Source organism: Taudactylus pleione, unplaced genomic scaffold (genome assembly GCF_031769625.1).
Source record: "Taudactylus pleione unplaced genomic scaffold, aTauple2 ptg000707l, whole genome shotgun sequence".
In the NCBI taxonomy this organism is placed as follows: Eukaryota; Metazoa; Chordata; class Amphibia; order Anura; family Myobatrachidae; genus Taudactylus; species Taudactylus pleione.
This window is the reverse complement of record NW_028285109.1, coordinates 3,635,057-3,653,967: the sequence shown is the minus strand read 5'-3', so window position 1 is coordinate 3,653,967 and position 18,911 is coordinate 3,635,057. Positions and strand designations below refer to the sequence as shown.

The 18,911-nt window shown below is 48.2% G+C and overlaps 1 protein-coding gene across 1 annotated transcript in view; it reads left to right on the top strand.

Moving 5' to 3' along the window:
• Positions 1-18,911, top strand: part of G2E3 (G2/M-phase specific E3 ubiquitin protein ligase) — a 38,395-nt gene that overhangs the window by 12,185 nt on the left and 7,299 nt on the right. Inside the window, exons 8-10 of the mRNA XM_088456626.1 lie at positions 614-730; positions 15,870-15,994; positions 16,429-16,552. Of these exons, the coding sequence (XP_088312752.1) occupies positions 614-730; positions 15,870-15,994; positions 16,429-16,552 (366 nt within the window). The remainder of the gene's footprint in view (positions 1-613; positions 731-15,869; positions 15,995-16,428; positions 16,553-18,911) is intronic.

The window sequence follows — 18,911 nt, the reverse complement described above, 5'->3', positions numbered from 1 at the left end:
AGCAAGGTCATAGTCCTGTGTAGAAATGCTGGTCTCCTCTGGTTGCCCATGATCATGGCTGCAATAAGGGATCTCAATGCCTTTGAAAGAAGGTTGCTCTTAGCAGGACCAGTGACCAAGACAATGATGCTTCACAAAAAAAACTCCGTCCTGGTGAGACCCGTATCTCCCAGGATGACAGTACCTCTCGTTCACAAAGCACATGGCTGTCCAGCGGTTTGATGAGTGTGACATTGCCGTTATCCATATGTTATGGCATTTTCTGTCGCTGCATCTTAACCCAATTGAGTTATGGAATTGTCTGTAAAGTAGTTTTGCCACCATCATCAACTAATCACCAATTACTCTTCTTCCTCCTACATGAATCCAGGGCACATTGCATACAAGCTGTACTAGTCATTGTAGCTAGTTACCCATTGCCCTCTTAAGTCATTTTATGTTGGTGTTTACATTTTAATTTGTTGACTTTAACCCGTCATTTTTTTGTTTTGTGATTCAAAAATTTTTTTTGTGTATGTTCTTGCACCTGGCATGTTGTTCCTGTTTTCTAAACCTAAATATTTCAGTGTTGATGGACTCCATAACTTACTTTGTTTTCCTGTCATTTCACTAGAGATGCAGCATGGGAACTGGAGGAAAATGCTTTCCAGGAGCTATTGGTGAGATATCAGCGCTGTGATGTTGAGAAGTGTGTTTGTCGTAAGGGCCGGGAATATAGTAAACCGGAGAGGTCAGTATCCTCATAGGAGTTCGATGTTTATTTGGTGTATAAATTGTCTAGACACGCAGTAGGCATTTAAATACTTCTAATCTCCTTTCTACTTCAGGGTCCATAGGGTATCCACAGGATACCTTGGGGTATAGGTGTGACGTCAGTCGCTGGGCACCATAGAGTTAAGCTTTTCAGCCTCCCAGGATGCACTAGGGTCCCCCTCCTATACCCCGCCCCCGAGCCAAGGCACCTCAGTTTAGTTTGGTGCCCGGCCGGCGTCGGGTGCACCTGTCGGAGTGGGGGCTAGAAGAGCCCCTGAAGCTTTCTTCAGTGCAGCTGTGGCTGCACATCTGGATGTACAGCATGGACAGTCAGTCCTGACGTCCATGCTGTCTTCCCTACACCCCCGCCGGTACCAGAACGCCGGTACCGATCCGGGGATGCTGGTGAGCATCTGGGGTCACAGCTAGCGGTGACCCCAGATGTTCCGGACCATGGCCGGATCCAAGGGGGACAAAGGTAAGCAGCGGGGTCCCGCGGTGGGTCCCCGCTGGTCACATGGTCCTAAGTCCCCAGGCAGGGGGCTCCCTGGGGACTGGCCGCAGCGTGGAGCCAGGCGACCAACCTGCGCTTTCCACTACCCCCTGGGACAGCGGACCGCAGCAGAGCGGTAGCGCTGCGGCGTCCCAGGGGTTAAATGCATGCCAGGGGAGCGCGCCTTCCCTGTCTCACAGCCGGCGCCTCCCCCGCTGCACACAGCCCTCTCTGCATGCTGCCGACTGGTCCTGTGGCAGCGCTCCTCCCCCAGGCCAGCCTCCTCTCTGCTCCTCGGCGGCCATCTTCTCCAGAACGCATGGTGAACGCTGCTGGAAGCGCTGGACGGAAGCATCGTGGTCTGGGTCCCCCCGCATACCTCTCCTCCGCTGTGGCTCAGGTCTGTGTATGCAGCGCTGTGTCCTACCAGGCCCTGTGTCTGTGTAGTTGAGTGATCAGCGCTGTTAGTGCAGGAATTGTTATTTCTCTGCATTGTATGTGACTGTGCTAGCGCTGCCTGTAACTTTTCTTCTCTAAACGGTCAGCTTTATTACTGTCCCTGTTCTTTCTGCTAAAGCCCTTGCGGTGCGGTGCTGCAGGATGGTCTCTCGCCTATTTAATACTTAATTGGTGAGAGAGGTCACATACGTGGTGCCATCATGTCTGAAAGTGATTTTCCCCTCCGGCTACAGTGTACCACGTGCAAAGTACCGTTAGCGGAGGGGGAGGGTAGCGCGGAGGGCCTTTGCCGGCAGTGTTTGTCCATGGCGCGGCCTATTACGGTTACAGCACCGGTACAGGAGCCGCCCTGGGCTTGTTTCGCTCAGGCGTTAACAGCTTTAGTGGGCCAGTTAGCTCAGCAGCCCGCGTTTACTCCGATGGGTTTGTCCCAGCAGTCTGTGGTGTCGTCACCCATGCAGGGGTTCCCACGACAATTGGTGGTACCCCACAGTCTCCCTATTTCCCCGCTCCCGGGTTCTCAGGAGCCAGCGTGGGTTAACTCCCTGACGAGTTCTGTACAGCACTTGTCGGATGTGTTGCAAGGGGAGTCTGTGATGCGGCCTCATAAAAGGCCTGTGGCGTCTCTGTCCGCTCCTTATGAGGATGACGAAGGGACGTCTGATGATGGGGAGATTCTGGATCCTTACGATCAGGAACCTCTCCATACTAAGGACGCTGATGCTAAGTTCAAAGTATATATTCCTGGACTTATTCGGGCGGTCCGCACAGCCTTGGTGATTGAGGACGAAGTTCCCCCAGCGGCTAAATCTAAGTATGCCTTTTTCAAAGATGTGAAGGTCGATGCCACAGTCTTTCCTCTTTCGGGTCAGTTGGTGGACCATTTAGAGGAGGTGTGGAAACAACCTGGCAAAAGATACCAGCCGCAGAGACGCCTGGCGGTGGCTTATCCGTTCGCGGATAATTATTTTGCTAAGTGGGAATCCCCTCCACAGGTGGATTCTCACGTGACCCGTCTTGTCCGTAGTGCCACATTGCCGATGCCATCCATGTCCTCCCTTAAGGATGCTACGGACCGCAAGGTAGAAATCTGCCTGAAGTCCGCTTATTCCCTTGCAGGGGGGGCAGCACGGCCGGCTATGGCCATTTGCTGGGTTGCCAGAGCGATGGAGCGCTGGGCGGATTCATTAGAGGCTTCTTTTGAATCCGACTGTCCGGCCGAACAGGCAGAGTTGATTGGCAATCTCCGTGATTCGGCCACCTACATCAACGAGGCGGCTCTAGACATTAGTACTCTGGTGTCTAGAATTTCTTCAGCAGCGGTAGCTGCTCGTCGCACCTTGTGGCTGCGATCCTGGAAGGCGGACGCAGATTCCAAGAAAGGTCTGGAAGCGTTGCCGTTTACCGGAGAAGTTCTCTTCGGTCCGGATCTGGATAAGATTGTGGCCACGCTGGCGGCAGCCAAATCTGCTTGTCTCCCGTCGGCCGCTGCTCCTTCTGGTTCTGGACCATCGTCCTTTCGGTCATCTAGGGCCCAGGGCAGGCCCAAACCACAGTCGTTTCCTCGACAGGCTGGCCCTAAGAAATCGGTCAAGCCCCGGAAGCAGGCATGGAGTACCAGACGTCCGGCCCCCAAGCCAGATGACAAGCCTGCGGCCTGACGGTCCGGGCCTCCCTTTGGGGGATCCCAGGGTGGGAGGCCGCCTGCTACAGTTCGCCCAGTGTTGGTCGACCACTACGACAGACACTTGGGTTCTGGAGGTGGTTTCCCACGGATACGCCCTCTCCTTCCGGCACAGACCCCCGGCTCGCTTCTTCACCATGGGTCTACCATCAGACCGGAACAAGGCTACGGAGCTGCGGAAGGTATTGCATACTATGTTCCAGGCTGGAGTTATAGTGCCTGTTCCATTCTCCCAGAGGGGCCAGGGTTTCTATTCAAATCTATTTTTGGTACAGAAACCCAATGGGTCATATCGTCCGATTCTCAACCTCAAAGCACTCAACAAGTCTTTGCGGGTCCCGAAGTTTCGGATGGAGACCCTACGGTCCATCATTCTGGCGCTGGAACCTGGGGACTACATGATGTCATTGGACATACAGGACGCTTACCTGCATGTCCCTATTCTTTTGCGCCATCAACAGTTCCTCAGGTTTGCAATCCGCAGCGACCACTTCCAGTTTCGGGCGTTACCTTTTGGCCTGGCGACAGCACCACGGGTTTTCACCAAGGTGATGGCGGTCATGGCGGCTTCTCTGCGGCTGCAGGGAGTCCGCATGTTGCCGTATTTGGACGACCTGTTATTGGTGACAGGATCTCCAGAGCTCCTGTTACGCCACTTGGACCTGACCATTGCACTGCTGCAACGGCACGGCTGGCTAATCAACTGGCAGAAGTCCACTCTAATCCCGTCTCGGAGGATTCTGCATCTTGGAGCCTTATTGGACTCGGGACAGCAAAGGATCTTCGTGACGGAGGACAAGATCTCTGCTTTACAGTCAAGGGTGCGCAGTTGCCTGCACAGCCGCCGGGTGTCCTTACACTCGGCGATGAGGTTACTGGGCTCCATGGTGTCGGTGTTCGATATGGTGGATTACGCCCAGTTTCACTCCAGACCTCTGCAGCACCTGATCCTGTCCAAGTGGAACGGGCTGCCTCAGTCTCTGAAGTCCCAGACGGTTGTGCTCACCCCGGAGGTTCGCCTGTCCCTTGCGTGGTGGTTACAGACGACCCACCTCAACAAGGGACGTCCGTTCTGGGTTCCAAATTGGGTCCTGTTGACAACGGACGCCAGTATTCGGGGCTGGGGAGCAGTTTTGGGTCCACTCTTGTTCCAGGGTAGGTGGACACCGACAGAAGCGGAGCTTCCAATAAATATCTTGGAACTCCGTGCGGTCTTCAATGCTCTCCAGCAGGCACAGCGGTTTCTCCAGGGTCTCCCGGTGCAGGTCCAGTCGGACAAAGCTACCACCGTGGCCTACATAAACAGGCAAGGAGGAACTCGCAGTCGGGCGGCTCTCGTAGAGGTCTCTCGGATCCTGGTTTGGGTGGAGCGCAATCTTCCGGCCATATCAGCGGTCTTCATCCCGGGAGTGCTAAATTGGGAGGCGGACTTTCTAAGTCGCCAGGACGTTCATCCGGGGGAATGGTCCCTGCACCCGGACGTTTTTCAACTACTGGTGGACAGGTGGGGTCTTCCAGAAATTGACCTCATGGCGTCCCGGCACAACAACAAGTTGCCGGTGTACGGGTCTCGCACAAGAGACGAAGAGGCGTCTCTGGTGGATGCTCTGTCCGTCCGGTGGACATTCCGGTTCGCATACCTGTTCCCTCCGGTCTCCCTTCACCCGGACCTGACTCGGCTGTCTTTGACGGCGTGGCTGTTGAGACGGCCATGCTGAGGTCCCGGGGGTTTTCCAGCTCTGTGGTGCGTACCATGTTACGAGCTCGGAAACCGTCTTCCGCGAGGATATACCATCGTGTGTGGCATACGTTCTTCCAGTGGTGTCGACCGAGAGGTTATGCACCGCGGGAGTTTCGTCTGTCTGGGATTCTCGCCTTCCTGCAAGCGGGACTAGATCATGGGCTTCGCCTTGCTTCTTTGAAGGTACAGGTTTCGGCCCTATCTGTCTGGTTTCACCGTAGGATTGCTACAATCCCGGATGTGCGCACCTTTATGCAGGGTGTTCTCCGCATTCAGCCGCCCTTTGTTCCACCTGTGGCGCCTTGGGATTTGGCTGTGGTCCTGAGGGCTCTCCAAGGACCGCCGTTTGAACCACTGGGCTCAGTGGATCTTAAATGGCTAACAGCTAAGACTGTTTTCCTTCTGGCCATTGCTTCGGCCAGACGTGTTTCTGAGTTAGGGGCTCTTTCTTGTAGACCCCCTTTCTTGGTTTTTCATGGGAACAGGGCAGTGCTCCGCACTCGGCCCGAGTTTCTTCCCAAAGTTGTTTCCCAGTTTCATGTTAACGAGGAAATAGTTGTTCCAGCCTTTAACTCACCGGGTCTTTCCGTGGGTGAGGCCTCTTTGGATGTTGTGCGGGCCTTAAGGACTTATGTTGACCGCACTTCTTCGTTTAGGAAGTCGGACGCTTTGTTTGTCCTCTATGGCTTCCGTAAAAAGGGTTGGCCTGCTTCAAAGCAAACTTTGGCAGCCTGGATCCGTATGGCTATTTCTGAAGCTTATCTTCATGAAGGCCTACCGGTCCCTCGTGGGCAGCTCGACGTGGTGCCTCGGCAGTTCAGATCTGCAAGGCTGCTACGTGGTCCTCTGTCCATACCTTCGTGAGGTATTACAGGTTTGACACCTTCGCCTCTCAGGATGCTTCCTTCGGGCGGCGGATTCTCCTTTCTGCACAGGAGCGTCCCCACCCTTAAAGGATACTGCTTTGGGACATCCCCAAGGTATCCTGTGGATACCCTATGGACCCTGAAGTAGAAAATATGAGATATGGTAAGAACTTACCCTTGTTATCTCTATTTCTACGAAGTCCATAGGGTTCCACAGGACTCCCGCCCTGTCGCACCTGTGCTGCAGATTGGCTTTACTCTGGTCACCGGTTTTCCGTCTCCCTCTGGTGAGAATGTGATTCTTGTATGTGTCCAGATCTTTTTTTCTCTCTCTTCCTTCTCCTCCTCCGGCCTATGGCTTGATAACTAACTGAGGTGCCTTGGCTCGGGGGCGGGGTATAGGAGGGGGACCCTAGTGCATCCTGGGAGGCTGAAAAGCTTAACTCTATGGTGCCCAGCGACTGACGTCACACCTATACCCCAAGGTATCCTGTGGAACCCTATGGACTTCGTAGAAATAGAGATAACAAGGGTAAGTTCTTACCATATCTCATATTTTTTATATATACGTGTAGATCACTATTTACCTGTCTTGTCTTAATAAATCGCTTTTTAAGTCTAGGTACCTAAAAGAAAGCAATCCATATATAGCAAATCTGGCTGTTCCATGTGTGTTTTTATTATTGTTTTGTTTTCTCCTTCATCCACTAGGGGACACTGGAGTTCAAGACAGTGGGGTATAGACGGTGGTAGAGTAGAGGCTGGCACTTTAATTTAGAAGTGTGACTGGCTCCTCCCCCTCTATGCCCCATCAGCCCCAGTTTTTAGAATGTGCCCGAGAGAGCCGGTCGCACATTAGGCTGTCTCCAGCCTTTTCATATAATTTTAATTAAGAGTTTTTACAAGCATTGAGGACAGGCAGGCTGCTTACTGTGGCAGTCTGCCTGCTACGTGGGAGCCGCCGGGAAGGGCACCACACGGCTACTGCAGCCTGTGTCCGGTGACCCTGAGGAGGGGGCACAGCAAGAGGGAGTCATCGGACCCTGCGAGGACCCGCCACTGCTGACACCGGCATGTGTCCGGGTTCCTCGCCGCCCCCTCAGCCCAGCATCCCGGCCGCAGCAGTTGTAAGTATGACCACTGCTCCTGATTAGCTGGGCTCAGTGACATGCCGCTAGCTGTCACTGTTAGCGGCACTGCTAAAACCTCCCCCCGCTATCCCCCCCCCAACTTCCCACGTCGGGCCTGGGGACATAATTCCTGGTTAAAACACCAGAGCTAGCGGGGGTGGAGCTAATAATGGCGCGTCCTGCACAGCGGCGCCACTGGTACGGGCTCTCCCTCTCGGTGCTAGGCACTGCAGCAGTGGCTCACTGTGGTAAGGGTGGCTCTGTACAACAGCCGCTAAGCGCACTCAGCAGCCCGCCATTTATAGTGGACACTGCCGGAGCATAGCTGGCAGTCAGTCCTAACACAGGGGGTTTCTGCTCCCTCTTTTGTAAGAGAGTCGCGCAGCAAGCGCTGACTCATCCCCGCTCGGGAGAGTAATGAAGACCGGCTGAGCCAGGTCTCCCGCCCCTCCCCCCCACAGTCAGACGGCTTGTGCTGTCTAAGAGCACCGCGCTGGCTTAGGCTCAGAGCCGCTGCAGAGTGCGGCTGTTCATTACAGCGCTCTCGGCTGTTGGTCCCCCCTCCTGTTTAAGGAGGGTATGGAGCGCGGGCCCCTCTACAGCAGAGTAATGCGCAGCGTTACTAATATGCCTGCTCCTCCCTCCTCTATAAGAAACACAGGGAGGGAGACTGCTGCGACCCGCTACTCCAATGGTCTACACTGGCGCTGTCTCAGTAGGTGCAGCGCCATTTGGAGCAGTAAGATCCCGGTTAAAAAAAAAAAAAAAAAAAACACCAGTGCTAGCGGGGGCGGAGTTTACTGGCGGCCATAGTGGCTAAACCTGCCGCCCATTCCTATATATATATATATATATAGCTGCGCCTTTTGAGTCGGGTTCTCCCCTCTTCTGCCGCGCTGTGCCCACGAGATGTCAGCCAATAGAGAGCTCACATACCACGCCGGTTTGCAGAGGCTAGCGCTTAAAAGCTTTCTGGAGTCTGTAAGGCGGGCAGCCAATAAGACCGGCACAGTGGAGTGTGCCGTAAAATAGCCCGCCTGGGATCTGGGTTCGAGACCCGCACTAAGCGCTGTCTCTATAGGCAGGCTGCCAGTCGCTCTGTTGTGGCTGTAACAACAAGATGGGCATAGGCTTAGCAGACATATGCCGACCCCCGGGCGTGGTCCTTCTCATCGGTCTCTTAATGAGAAGACCGCGGCATCCCACTGCTCCCATAACTAAGAGGGCCGTAGCGAGGCGTTACAGTGCGGCTCCGCATTTTGTAAAGTCCTGTTCTTAAGAGGTCAGCACAGTAAAAATGTAACAATTTCTTGTGCCGTGCATGGCACATCATGATCTCCTGGGTTGTGAGTGTCACTCCGGACGTCCTAGGAGCAGTCTGCTACCTAAAGCAGCATCTGGCCAGCGAATCTGCTGGCATAATGCATAATGCTGATAGGTGGGGGCCACCACATCCCACTGTCTTGGGGATGGATACCAGCCTTTGCGCATCCAGGCTCCTTATAAGCGCAGGCAGCTACAGTTAGCTATTGTAAGAGATGACAGCTCCTGCTCTCCACTATACAGAAGGCAGCACTAAGCACATGGTGCCCGATCTCGTCTGATCTTGGAAGCTAAGCTCCCCATGTGGGGACGCTGCCATTCCTCTATTACAAGAGTCCTCAGCAGCACTGCGTACACACAGTGCCGGGTGAAGGTTTGTTAGTGCTGCCTCATACACTTCTGAATACTGATCAGCTGGGAGGTTTTCACCAGCGACTGGTTGAGGCCCTGTTTTTTATTAGACATCGTCTCGCTGGCCTCATAGTGGGTTGGGTTAAAAATACCTAACTTGTTTGTTATTTGCATAAACTAACGCAGACTGGCATGGTGGCCCGTGCCTTAGTCCTACTTTGGGGAAAGCCTCCAAAGTAGGTTCAACTAGAGCTTGAATGGCTCACCTGATAAGGCGAGTACACCAGTGGCAGGAGTTTCCCAGGATCGAAACCAGTCTGGGACAGCACGCTAAAAAAAAATAAAAAAAAAATAATAATTCTTGCCCCCCTACGCCGTAGCGGTGTGTGTGTGTGGTATAATATATATATATTTGGATTTTATACTAAACTCTGGTTTAGAACATATACTAGTCTGGAGTGACCCCGTACCTGGGCTCAAGGACCTTGCGTCAGCTCATATTCTACTTTAAAGTATGCTCGTCACCTATTAATCTGGTATATGGGCATATATGTGTTTGTGTGTGTGTGTGTATATATATGTGTGTGTGTGTGTGTGTGTATAGATATGCTTATATATAGCTTCTTGTTCTTACCCTAAAGGCGAGGGTAGGATCTGTTCGTATCGGTTTTATGTCTGATACCTAGCATATTTATAAGGAAAGATGCTGAGATTGAAAGGACTCTCCTGATGCGGTAGTTTGCTACGTATAATAACTCCACTTTACACTATCCCTAAGGATATATATATATATTGAATATGTGTGTGTGTGTATATATATATACTATCCAATTTAGGTGGCTTTATAGACTAGAGTCACTTCTATAAGGGACCCTATTCATGTCCTGTGGCCGCCTTGTTAGTTTATCTATGTACTTACATAGATGCTCCTGGGACACTAGGTGTCTAGGTTCAGCTCAGGCTGTTCTAAAGGCATTCTGCCTCACAACAATTAGGTCTTGGGCTATCGCATTGCGACCTTGGACAATATCTAATATATAATTGTTCACGTCAGTCAATGTCTACAGCCCCCCTTTTCCTGGGACATATTATTAATTACTTGGGGCGCACTTGGCAGTGCCCGGTAAGTACTTTCAGGACTAGTGCACAATATTATAAGACACTAAAATGCAGTGTCTAAGTACTATATAAGCATGCTAATCTCCTGGTGCAGGAGTCTGCCAAGTCAACTTAGTACTAACTCTTCTTTTCAAAGAGATTGACTTCCCATGCACCTATGTAGGTGTCTGTGTGTACGTGTGTGCGTATATGGTATGATGTATAATTATATATATATATAATATATATAGATTATATGCTGATTATTTCCCATTCCTTGTAAGAATATTTCCTAATCATTGGGAAGTCCGGTTTATAATCCCTAACTGGGGTTATGACTGACGATATATCCCCTTCATGGAAAAACTGATGCACGGTACCCTTTGCGGTATTCCATATTATTGACTTGTCGCATACGGCACAAGCTATCTCAGAAATCAGAATCTCTACAGTGGCCTCTAGATACGTTTCCTATCGGAGAATGGAGAATCCAAGTTCTATTCCATCCTCAAGGCTTAAGTGGTTAAATTACAACAGAGTTGCTGCTCCTATGCCTGAAGGACTGGGGCCTCCTGCTGATATAGGCAGGGTCAGGCCTGGGTTATATTAGATGATGGGCATAAAGTAAAATGTTTGTTTTCCATATCACTCTTGTTGTGACTACTATGATGTCAGGGGTCACTGGTAGGGATCCATAATCTAATAGGTGATATTTCCATGTGTTCCTTGACCGGTACAGGGTTTTAGTTAATACCTTAATTCTGCCTCTTGGCTTATAAGTACTTCATCATTATAAGTGTTATTGTAATGATACACTAGCAGACCAGTTTTGGGGTATATGTATAATCTCTGTATGGATACACATCCCTAATGGAACAAGCTCTGGTATAAAATGTGGTCCTGTTGATGACCTTCATGTCTCCACTAACATTCTACTAGTTTCTACAATATTTTCTAACATCTCCAGACTGCAGTTAGTGCTGTTGAGCATGGGTTCTTGCCCAACAAAGCCACTCTCAAAGTTGAGGCAGGTTGCTGTGGGATGGAAAAGGTCAGTGACATTCTATGTAGCGTCCAGAAGGCTTCTGGTTGCTCACAGGTAAGGTCTCGGAAGATGCTCCTATTCCATGCAACCTAACATTACATAGTCATTATTCTCTTCTGCACCCTAGCTGCTGTCCTAGCAGCCAATGTACTCCTTTATGGCACCTGTTCATATCTGTTGGCTCTACACTTTTTCGAGCTTATACGGGCGTGTAGGTTCATAGTTCCTACATAGCAAACAGTGACACTATTCTATTAGAATCACTTTGGTCTGGCCTAGGGTGCATCTATGGGCTAATGCACATATTACGTGGAAGTGTGACATTCACTATGTTCCATGCCTGACGCAAAAACTACAGCCACTCCACACATCATATTGGAAGCTATGCTGTGTTGGGCCTTGTTAGTACTTGGATGGGAGACCACCTGGGAATACCAGGTGCTGTAGGTACACTGGTTGGCTTTCCTGTTCAGTATCTGTTGATACTTTCATTACTCTGACAGGTTCCTGTCGGGTACTTTCATGGTTGTCCTAGTGCTCTAACCTTGCTATATGGGATGCTTCACAATATGGGTAGCTCGCTCTCCCTTGGTGGCTGTTGCATCAGTGTCGATATCTTTATACGTATCTGTATGATTTGTTTATGTCCGGCAGTGCTGGGACTATTCTGCCTGCGACTGTGGCATCTTCCTGTTTTCGACTCTATATTGGGATTTTCTCGAGTTCTTCTCGTGTTATTGACCTTCTCCAATGGATTCTGGTTGGAGCTCTCTGCTACCAACAGTCCGGTTTGGTCTGTTTCAGCTGAGATTACAGTGTTCTGTAGCTTCTCATCTGCGGTCGTTGCCTCGCTAGCCGTTCTGTAACTTTCCACCTATGCTGTATGTTGTGGAATTTCTATGGCTGTTCAGTGATGGAATTTTGATTGTCTTTTGTGCTCTATGACACTTGATCCTCAGCCCTTGGCTTTTCTTTTGGCCTACGGTTCTTGGCGGTCCCTGTTTAGGTTTGGCCAAGGGGTCGGCCAGTTCTCCGCGCTTCCCACCCGGGAGGTTGGCTTTGGGACGTCCCCACTGTCTTGAACTCCAGTGTCCCCTAGTGGATGAAGGAGAAAACAGGATTTTGGTACTTACCGCCCAGCGCTGCGTACCTGCCGTTTTGGTTGGTTCCTTATAAGGTTGTGTGACTGCATGTGTTCCCTGCAGTGGGTTCCTCTGTTCTCCTTCCATCTGTCTTATTCAGTTCTGTGGACTTTCTCCTCCTTGTCTTCCTATTGTCCTCCGTCTCCTCTCGGGCTCAGTTCTTAAACTGGGGCTGATGGGGCATAGAGGGGGAGGAGCCAGTCACACTTCTAAATTAAAGTGCCAGGCTCTACTCTACCACCGTCTATACCCCACTGTCTTGAACTCCAGTGTCCCCTGTGGAATCGGAGAAAGGGATTTATCGGTAAGTACCAAAATCCTGTTTTTTGCTTGGGCCATTTTCCATCCCTTGCTGCTCACCCATGCAGTGAAAAGGACAAAGGCATGGTAATTTTCTTACCAGAGTCCCTTTCTAGCCTATTGTATGTGAAACAATCCATTACAATCAGCCTGACACTTGTGTTAGTGCAAATAGCAGTGGAGTGATCACAGCTAAGTACAGACTGGTTGCTATGGGTTTTGTCTCTGGTACACTATGTTAATGAACAATCCTTTCTCCTACCTCCATTGGAGGACTCTGGAACTCTGGGTAATAGATGGTTGTGAATGGAGCCCAGTACTGTAAATATAAGCTCCTTCCCTTCTATACCCCACCTGACTCAGTTTAGTTTAAGTGCCTGGGGGAGCCATGCGTCCTTCTTCAGGCGGCTGCAGCCTGTCCGTTTTTACTTTTGCTGCAGGCAGACTCCAGGATTTGAGAGTCTGCCTGCAACGTGGGCGCCTTCGGTGGGACCCACCACAGATCTGTTTGGGCACACCAAGCATGCAGTCTTCTGCGCTGCAGCTACACAGCGCACCTAGAGGCTGTCAGTGGTGGTTTAGTCTGGTTTGTTCGGCATGCGCTGGTGGATGGACTGGTGCACTGCTAATCTGCAGTGTCTCCCTTCCCCTTCTATAGTTTGTTGGTTCACAGGGGGCCCTGTTCCATTTGGGTCAAGAAAGTGGGTGGTGCCTAGCGACATCTGTCGTCCTGGCAGCCCTCGCTATTGGCTGCCGTGGAAATCTACTATACTTCCATTGCATTTCGGACATAGATCTCTCCCTCCACTCTGCACATCTGCTTGCAGACTGCTCGCGAAGTGACTCCCGCAACAGACAATGTATAATGAAACAAGCAATAACATTGATCTGCCTGATTTTGTCAATATATATTTTTATTAATAAAACATTCAGAAATACAATGTTTTTTTTGTTTCTTAAAACATTACACCACAATTGTTAATATCAAACTTAGATTTGTTAAAAAAAAAAAAAAGACTTAACACACTTACTATACTTTCATACTATGCAGTCAAGTAACCTGTTATAGTACAAAGCCCCAAATAGATGAATAGCTTAATAGCAGGTTTTAAGGATAAACGGACTGTATTGGAGTACCTGTGTATCTGTTGTGTGTACTCTGACTCTAAAGTATACCATAAATGTGCCACTTCGATAGCTGTGAACAAGATCCAAATATGATGGCAGGGTGGCCCAAAAGGGGGGTCACAGCTAAAAAAGAACAGGTCGCCGAAAGTTATAAGAGTCACAGGGGGATAACATATATAAATCTGTGGATCTAGGGAAGATGAATAATATGCAGCAGCCTGAATCCGGCCGCCAAGCTTACCTGACAGCTGCTGCACATGTGATGATTGGTCAGTGCCGCGCTGTGAGCTCCGGCTGCTCCCAGGCAGCTGGTTCTGTGTATAGCCACTCCAGCGGTAGATTATCTGTATTGGGTGACCTCCTGGGCCAACCACTGTTCTACCACACTGCCACTGACAGAAAGTGGTGTGATATCACTACTAGCTAAGGTGGCACTTGTGAGGAATGTCCCAGTGAAGCTTAGAGAGTCACAGGTGAGTCTGGAACAGCAAAAACCTAACCTATTTCCCTGCCGCAGCAGGTTCATCAGAGGGAGGTTTAGACAACTTGCAGTGGCAGCAGCAACATACACGATGGCCATTCCAGCGGTTCTGCAAGACTCTAGTGACCAGGCTTGTGCCCCCAATCTATACTTATAGCAGAAAGGTGGTTATTTTTTGTGTGAACAAGTACTTTTTTTTATTATTATTATTTATTTATTAGGGTAAATAACAGACACACACAAAAAAAAGAATACATGCAGCAAAAATATTTTTCCCACAACAAACAATACAGAGCCACATATAAACAAAAGTACATAACAGTACAAATAACAATAGAACTATGGTACATAATATAATGCCAATAAATAAAAAATCTGAAGAAAGAACAGTACACAGATAAAAACTGGATTGTGTGGGAGAGAAGGAGCGCAGGGAGCACCAGGCAGCAGAGTCATAAGGGCACAAAAAGTATAACCAAACTTCTAGAATATATTAGTACTGTTCGCCACTTCTGCATATTCTATAAGGTTCAGACCAGGAAGGGTTCTATGAAAATGCAAGTACCATGGGGTCCAAACTTCATGGAATTTTGAAACTTTATCATGGAGGAGAGCAGTAATACATTCCATGGAGTCGGTGTACCAAATTCTATTTACTCTGAAATAGAAGGTGCAGTAGATTGTTTCCAATTAGGGGCTATCAAAAGTTTAGCTGCATTAAAATAGCTTGTTATATGGTTTAGGAGAGTCGGGAAACTCTTTACATAACAAAACATGTAAAGAATCCTTACTAGGCACAGTGCTAAAGATACCACCTACTAATAATAAAACCTTGTCCCAATATGTAGAAATCGGTGGACAATCCCACCAGATATGAAAATAGGAGGTTTTTTGTCTTATAAACTCACTGTCGAATATCTGACCACATCTTCCAGCGTTTTCCCAGGACAGTCTCCCAAGCCATCTTAAATGACTTAGCTCAGAGGGGGACCCTGCCAATAGAGTGTACAAATAAAAATGAAACCCTTAAAACTGGGCAGTTCTGGGGGACAATCCCAGGACAAGAACTGTGCTGTACAAAAGGTTTTACTGTGCCAAATGTAAAGCAAAATTCCCTCACGCACGGTCTGACTTGGAGGCCATCTGCACAATGGGCGGAATTCAATTGATTACGCGGTCCGGATCTCCCGTCTAAAGTGACAGGAGATCGCGGGCCGCCATTCAATTGCTGCCGTTCTTCGCGCTGATCGCGCCCATAGAGGTCAGGTTTAGCCGCGTAAAGCAGCTAAACCCGACCAAAGTGCTGGGCGCGATCGCGAAAAGTGATGTTTGGGCGCCCAAACATGTCACTTTTCGCACATTTCAGCTCTCATCCCCCAGGGGCTGCGAGCTGAAATGTAGCGCTTGGCAGCTGATCGCGCCCGACAGGAGCAAGAATATAATATCTCCGTCGGGCGCGACGGGATAAAAACAATTGAATTCCGCTCCTTGTGTGAGGTGGAGGACCAAACACTCGTCACAAATATTCCTAATATCCTAACCCTGAAGGGAGTATGTGTGTGTGTATATGTGTGTGTGTATATATATGTGTGTGTATATATATATATATATGTGTATATATATATATATGTATATATATATATATGTATATATATATATATATGTATATATATATATATATAATATGCGCTTTGATCGCGTGCAATGCTCAGTAAAGCATTGAACTGCTAGAGAGGCATTGTTTCCATGCTACTTACAGCTGAGTAGGAGCACTTATTCATTTGTATGGGGTGGATTTTGTAAAACATCTTCCCTGTTAGCATGCATTAATATGGCACTGGGGTACACTTGTAAACCATGTTATTTCCCCTACAGTAGGTGGGAAGTTGTGCGCTGCCAGTGCTGTGGATCCAGTGGTGCACACATGGCTTGTGCCTCTATTGAGCAAGTGAACCAGACCTGGGAGTGCTCAGACTGTCAAAGCATCAGCTGCTCTCCAGGTAACTGGCTGTTTCCCAATCTGTCCTATATCTTACCAGTGCTGTAGTTTTCCCTTTTTGCTGCTTACATTAGAAGCCACATTTTTTTTTTTATTTTTTTTATTATAATTATAAACTAGGTATCACCAAACAAATGCATACAGTACATTAATGGAATATGTAGAGTATAGTCACCAAGCCTGAAAGATTAGTTTGATGTTTTATTACTTTATATTGGTTGCTTTTATCCAGGAAGACCATTATCTGTCTGGTATGGCTATTTTAGTGTCTGGCTTGTAAAACTATAAGAGGCACTGTTCTAAGGAGCTTGAGCTGGGTTCCATGTATGATTTTCTTCTCAAGGCTATAACTGATCATGCTGGAAATTCAAGAACTATATGAAGTAGTTTGTTTTGTAGAAAATAAACTAAGTACGGCTCCTGTCTCATGTACAGGAAAGAGATCACGTCCTGCATCACTTGGTCCATCTGAGACGCCTGAGAATTCGGGAATTGGGGTCGAACAGCCTTCTCCAAAATGTCCGAGACGATCCAGAACACCTAGACAAGTCCTCTTAAAGTAAGTACTAGCCCATGTCCATTTAAATCGTATTTGCTATAAATCGGCACAAATGTAGCTGGCTGCTAAAGAACAAAAACTAGAACTTATTGTGCCAATTTATAATATCTTGGGGTATTTATTAACAGTTGCTTATATAGCGCAGCATATTCCGTTGCGCTTTATAATTGGAACCATTGATAGAACAAAACAGGGTAATAACAGACAGACATAGAGGTAAGAGGGCCCTGCTTGCAAGCTTACAATCTATAGGGAAATAGGCATTGATACACAAGGATAGGTGCTATATATATTGCAGTTTGGTCCGTCCAGAATGCAGAGTTTCTTGGTGGGCTGCATGATCCAGTCACACAGGAATGTCGGCCAAATGTCAGGAGTATGTGAAGGAAAGACAATATGTGAGGTTATGTGTGGACTGTGAGAGGGGATGTAATAAGACATGGAAGCTATGAAGGTTATGTGGTCAGTTCTGGAATCTGATAAGCTTGTCTGAAGAGGTGAGTTTTCTGGGAACGCTTGAAGGATTGAAGACTAGAGGTAAGTCTTATTGTGCGTGGTAAGGCATTCCATAGAGTGGGTGCAGCCCGAAGAAAGTCCTGTAACCGTAAATGGGAGCAAGTAATGCGTGGGGATGAGACACACAGATCTTGTGCTGAGTGGAGAGGTCGGGTTGGGAGATATTTTGAGATGAGTGAAAAAGATGTATGTTGGTGTAATTCGGTTAATGGCCTTATGTGTAAGTAACAGTATTTTGTATTGAATATGGTAGAAAATCGGCAACCAATGGAGGGACTGACAGAGCGGGGCAGCAGACGATGAACATTTGGCAAGGAAAATCAGCCTCGCAGCTGCATTCATAATGGATTGTAATGGCAATAGCCTTTTTTTGGGAAGACCAGTAAGGAGACTACTGCAATAGTCAATGAGGGAAATGAGTGTATGGATTAGAGTTTTTGCAGTGTCTTGTGTGAGATATGGTCAAATTTTGTATATGTTTTTTAAGATGTATGTAACATGATTTTGAGACCGATTGAATGTGGGGAACAAAAAAGACAGTTAAGAATCAAAGATGACACCAAGGCAGCGAGCTTGTGGGGTGGGGTGGATTATTGAGTTATCAACAGTGATAAAGAGATCAGATTGGTACCTGTTATTGGCCGGTGGAAATATAATTAATTCTGTTTTAGAAATATTAAGTTTCAGGTAGCGAGATGACATCCAAGATAAAATGGCAGAAATACATTCAGTGACACGGACCAATACAGATGGTGATAAATCTGGAGAGGATAGGTAGATTTGAGTATCATCCGCATACAGATGGTACTGAAATCCAAAAGAGCGGATTAGTTTGCCAAGAGAGGTGGTATAGATTGAGAATAACAAAGGACCTAAGACAGAGCCTTGCGGTACTCCAACTGATAGAGGTAGCGAAGAGGAGGCAGAATCAGAAAAACGAACAGAAAAAGAGCGATCAGATAGGTAGGAAGAGAATCAAGAAAGAGCTGTGTCTTTAAGACCTAGGGATTGTAATGTTTGTACGAGAAGAGAGTGGTCAACAGTGTCAAAAGCAGCAGAGAGATCTAGAAGAATTAGGAATGAGTAATGGCCTTTAGCCTTGGCAGTGACCAGATCATTTACTACCTTAGTCAGTGCTGTCTCTGTGGAGCGCTGGGAACGGAAGCCAGACTGAAGTGGGTCCAATAAGTTGTGGGTGTTAAGAAAGTGTGAGAGGCGGGTGTAGACCAGTCTCTCCAGTAGCTTGGAGGGGCATGGGAGCTGGGAGATAGGACGGTAATGTGAGAGAGTGTTAGGGTCAGAATTTTGTTTTTTCAGAATGGGAGTAATCGCTGCATGCTTGAACAGTGATGGAAAGATGCCAGTAGAGAGAGAGAGATTACAGATTTTAGTTAGGGTTGGGATGAGCACAGGAGACAGAGCTTTACTAATTTGTGAGGGTATAGGATCTAGAGGAGAGGTAATAGAGTAGGAGGATGAGAAGTGTAGATACTTCATCTTCATTTGTGGGGTCAAATGAAGAGAATGTGCCAGAGGGTTCAGGTAAGGAATTGAGTAGGTCACTAGCTGAGGAAGAGAATAACATTTCATTTCGAATATTATCAATCTTGTCCTTGAAATAGGAGGCAAGATCTTGTGCACAGATAGTAGCAGGTGGCTTGGGTGAGGGAGGGGTAAGAAGCAGTTTAAATGTATTAAAAAGTCGCTTGGGGTTAGAGGCTTGAGCAGAGATAAGAGATTGGAAATACGTTTGCTTGGCAGTGTCCAGAGCAGTACGATAAGAGTTGTAGATAGACTTATATGTGAGGAAGTCACGTGGAGTGCGAGACATTCGCCACTGACG